This window comes from Limulus polyphemus, unplaced genomic scaffold (assembly GCF_000517525.1).
Source record: "Limulus polyphemus unplaced genomic scaffold, Limulus_polyphemus-2.1.2 Scaffold2436, whole genome shotgun sequence".
Classification (NCBI taxonomy): Eukaryota; Metazoa; Arthropoda; class Merostomata; order Xiphosura; family Limulidae; genus Limulus; species Limulus polyphemus.
The window spans coordinates 143,222-148,347 of record NW_013668046.1 but is presented as its reverse complement, the minus strand read 5'-3'; the positions used below and the strand labels follow the sequence as shown (position 1 = coordinate 148,347).

At 33.4% G+C, this 5,126-nt stretch overlaps 1 protein-coding gene across 1 annotated transcript in view; it reads left to right on the top strand.

Moving 5' to 3' along the window:
- Window positions 1–5,126, top strand: part of LOC106466950 — a 77,246-nt gene that overhangs the window by 4,903 nt on the left and 67,217 nt on the right. Inside the window, exon 2 of the mRNA XM_022395045.1 lies at window positions 3,576–3,690. Coding sequence (XP_022250753.1) covers window positions 3,576–3,690 — 115 coding nt within the window. The remainder of the gene's footprint in view (window positions 1–3,575; window positions 3,691–5,126) is intronic.

Below are 5,126 nucleotides of genomic sequence, written 5' to 3'. Positions count from 1 at the left end.
CCCCTCCTACGTCGACTGATTGAAACAACTATTTCGAAGATATCAGCGTGAACGGGAAATACGCCTAAAGAGAAGACTGTGTTTGAGTATATACTTTTTGTTGTTCGGTTTGTATATATATATTATTTTTTAATGTCGGAATTATATAGTGCACAATTTTATTGTACCATGTCGAATAAATTTATCTGAATTTAATTGAATATCTTCCCTTTGACACTTCTTTAGAAATCACAACTGTCAAAAAGCGCTCTCTTTGGTAGTAGTCTTTTCTTGCGCTCAGTAAAATGACAAGGAACGGTAGCAACCAGCGGAAAAATCCCCGCTGTTACTTATTGAACCTGAGCTCTCTATTCTGTTGGATGCATTCATAGCATCGAAACCCAAACATTAGTACCAAAAACTTACATTACAGTCAGTCACTTTTGCTTAAAAACAAATGCAGTACAATTTTCCTTATTGTAATAACACATGAAATGACAAAATACGATTTTAAACGGTCCACTAGACCAGTGCATCTCAACCTTTTCTAATATCATTCACTCCTATAAGTTTTTCACAACAGCTCACTCACCCAAGTTCGAAAAAAGACCAAAAAGTACTAAATTATATTGCAATTCTTTATTATGACTTAACTATACATCAAACTACGACTAGAATAATTAATCACTTTTTTCTTAAATTTGTTGTATAATTGATAATACTCACTCACCCTGCCATTCACCCCATCATTCTCATTCATCCTGATTCTGATCTCGTTAACCATTCACCCAGTTGAGAAGCACTGCTCTAGATCATCATATTGCATAAACGCTCTGATCCAAGGGATTGGGTTGATTGCACATTTTGTATTTATTAATCACTAAACTCATTGTTTTTAGGAAAATTACCGTTGAATTGTGTCAACGGGCATCTGCTAGTCTTATAATAACACACAAACTAATAATAGTACACACATCAGATGTATATAGTAATACATATATTTAAACTCAACTGTCAATATTACAATGATAAATACGTAGCTTAACCAGATAAAACCACAATGCGGGTGTGACAAGAAACTAGAGGTGAATAAGTGTATATTGAGCCATTTACTAGTAAGCTCATAGTAATATACTGGTCAGCTACCCTTCACTGTACACTAAAACGCCTATATTAGCAAATGTATTGAAACAACATATCCCACCTACCGGGGGGGGGGGGGTCCGTGTCCGCTGAATTATCATGAAAATGCTACTGTGCACTACTTCGCAGGGTTTGTATAGGTCAGCAGCTGTCGCGGATAAACCAATTAGAACCAAGATGACATGAAAGCCGGGGTTGAATAACAATCAGAGATACATGATTATTTGGATGCTGTATTTTGGATTTGGAATTTGTGAAGGTCAGCAACTGGTAAAAACATGCCAGTTAGTATCAAAATGTTCTGAGGAAAGTAACTCAGGAACTAACAGAGAACGACGTTGCTTTTCGGGTATGGGTGTTCCAGACATTTCATCTCACCTACTCATACATCCAATGTGAGTTAGCTGCTGATGTGATGAAAGACTACTGAACGTGCCAATGTGAAATATTGGCCAGGTTACCGAACGTTAATCACACTTCATACACATGGACTTTGAAACGTGTTCTGAAACGAAACTATACATCTGGCGTTACAGTCATCAACCAGGGATTTAACACTCAGAACGGTAGGGCAGCATATCCACTGTTCATAGAATCTAAGTTTGATGGCAATTTAGAGAACATTCTGATTCTGCCGCTCCATTCTCCTCACTACTAATAATCCCATACTTATTAAATATTAAGCCTAAAATAACTTACTAATTAGTAAACCTACTGAGAAGCTACACATAGTTGTATAAGCTTATGATATACAAAGCTTAAAATAAGTAAGAATGATTATGATACACAAACAAATATCCTTACAGTAGTTCATAGGATATAGTACATCTATAATACTATATGAGCTGGGCATGACCAAGTGGTTAGTGTGCCGGAAAAGTGATCCGAGGGTCCATGTTTCTTGTTTCGTTACCGGAAAAACCACTTTACGCAAAGAGCGCATGGGCCGTAGGTGTGTCATACGAGTGACGGTTAAATCCTACTATTCGATTAGAGTTAGCGGTGGGTGCTGTTGACTAGCTGTATTCCTTCTAGTATATACCAGATCCAAATTAACAAAGATATCTGTGTAGATTTGTGCGAATATTAGAAATAATCCAAACCAAACTATAATAGTTCATACAGTGGTAAAAGTTTATTACGACACAGTCATCTTTAAAACATCTCATAGATCACAAAGTCTACAGCAGCACACTCGTTAGTAGAGTGTTTTAGAAAAGGAAATTTTAGGCTTATAATTGTTAACAAGACAACTGATTTATATCTGTAAATTTTCCAGATTGTTTATCATGAATTCATATAGGTTTACGCGAGACTGCTCTAGCAGAAAATCCTGGACAATCTCTTTATTTAACAGCTCAACGTTTTATTTCACAATGATTCAATAAAAGAGAACCCTGTTTACTTTACATGAAAATAACACGATTGTTACAATACTTCTTACTTGTGAGATTTCTACAATAGTATTTATAAGGCACTTGTTATTTACTAGAAAAATGAACGAAAAAAAAATCTGGTTTAATTGCTTGGTTGCAAGAGAAACCACATTTGTAATGCTAGGAGTCTGAAAGATTTGTGAAATAATACATACCTCACAAGATTTGAACCTAGTTTTCACGATATTCTTCATGGAAATAACAAAATTATATTAATGGCCTTGTTAGATGAAGAAATTCAGGTTTGAGTTTAATGTCTTTTATATTTTCTTTATTGAATAGCTGGACAAAATGGTTTATGCTTCTTTTGCACAAAGAAGCTATGCATTTATTAGAGGACTTATGACTATTTTTCTTATCTTAAATGACAAGACTATCTAGTTCAAGCTTTTTGTTGTAATATCTTTTACAAGAAAAACATAGCTTCACTGTTAAACTTTTAAATTTGTTTCTGTGGTATGTTCACTAACAAACCACAGGTTTACTACAGAACAAGCGAGTTACATGGTTACATGGTATCATCACTCGTGAATTACAGACTTGTTACTGGACGCAATAAAACAGAAAATACGTTGTGTGTTTAATGAGTAAAGCACAAGGTTGTTGCTATGGTTCTTTTTACGGTATGCGAAATATACTAGACGGTACAAAAATAATTCTCTCTTGGTTTTACTGAATTAACCACATGCAGCGTAAAAGAGAATCCCTATTTTTCACTTCATGTAAAGAGGACAACCATTGTCTAAAAATCAAACACCTGTTGTTGTGCCACATAAAATATTGTGCCACAGAAACTGAATTACAGGTATTAAGGTTTATATTTCTGACAATATCTCCTAGAACTAGCCATTCAATTTTCACAAAACTATCAAATGGTTTGTAATGGATATATATATCACATTTTAATATACTATTATGTGTAAACTCATCTGTTTGTGTACCCGTTTGCTTGTCAAATCAACTGAACTGAATTTATATGTAAATATCTTGTTTCATCTCCTTTCAATTCTCCTGCAGGAAATAAATGAATCGTATGGCAGAGTTCAAATCCAGCCATTCTGCGGAGACCATTCTGCGTGCCTTGCTACTCCAGAAACGATTGATAATAACAAAAAGGAAAGATATTGTAACGGTACGTGTAAGCCTACTTAAAATAAAAATAAACAAAATTAGTTATAATCTAATATGCTCGTCTATTGTGCATTTATTTAATTGTGTCTTATTCGGTTCACCTTGCGTCCAAATATAACAGTTCAATGAAATATTTGGATTATTATACTAAAATTATATTTGAACCTAAACAAATATATTTCGTAAACATTCCTTCTACCTACATCAACCATAGATTTTCAAGAGTGAAGAATTGTTTATTTATTCTTTGTTTACCATGTACTTAACTGTTATTAATTGTATGTATTTCATAACCTGCTTAAAGCCGAATTTCTGGTTAAAAACACTTCAAAGTGTTTTATTTAATACTTTAAGTTTTCATAACTTCATAAACTTTGGATATGATACCAAGTTATAACGAAACCTTCGATAATGTTTTATTAACTGTTCAACTTGATGTTAGAGTTTATGAATGATATAAAAGAATTCTAAGCAAAAATACAGAAATCACATAGTTAAAGTTTTACACAGATTAAGAGTGAAAATAGAATTATTTTTAAGTTCAGCACATCGATTTGACAAAGTACAGAAAATCTAATCCTCTATTTAAATACTTAATCTTATGGTTTTTACCGAAGTTACGGAAATCGTGCTCAGAATCGAATACTTCGATATGAAAGATGAAAAACTTTACTTGATTTACCTCATAGATCACAATGAGAATGAAACACTTAGATATGAAATTTCGAAACGGTTCTTTGTTGTCTTATAGACAGATAGTACTAGGAGTGTTGAGCTATACAAGTTTAAGATATTTACAAGATCTAGGAGGTCAATTACAGAAACAGAACCAGTTGCTAGACTATTTGAATGTAAGCCTTTACTTCGTCTGACACTCAAATCACAGTGAACAGATAGAACCAGCTCCTCAGTGTCTCCGGTTTTGATACTCGTGGTTGTCACAACAGAGATAACCTATTGAAGAGCTTTGTGCTTAATAACAAACAAACAGATAAAATCATAGCGTTGGTTTTTCTCAATTCAAACCATTAAATTAAGACGAATATATTAATCTAATAGAAACGAATGATGAGTTATTCATGTTCAATTTATTTATGTAATACGTTGAAAGATTCTAAAAACATATCATACAAATTTTGAAATATGTAAACTTAAAAGTCTGTATTTATTACTTAAATTACATGGTGAAACATAGAACAAATTGATGAGTCAAAAACTTAAGACAGCATCATCCGCTGGGATTGAAATATATATAAATACCTAATTTGAAACTTGATCCATATTTTTAAATATTTTAAAATCATTTGTAGAAGCGTTTCGGCCACAAGTCTTGTTGTAATATTGGCCAACGCGCACCAATAAATAGCGTTGTAGAAGCGTTTCGGCCACAAGTCTTGTTGTAATATTGGCCAACGCGCACCAATAAATAGCGTTGTA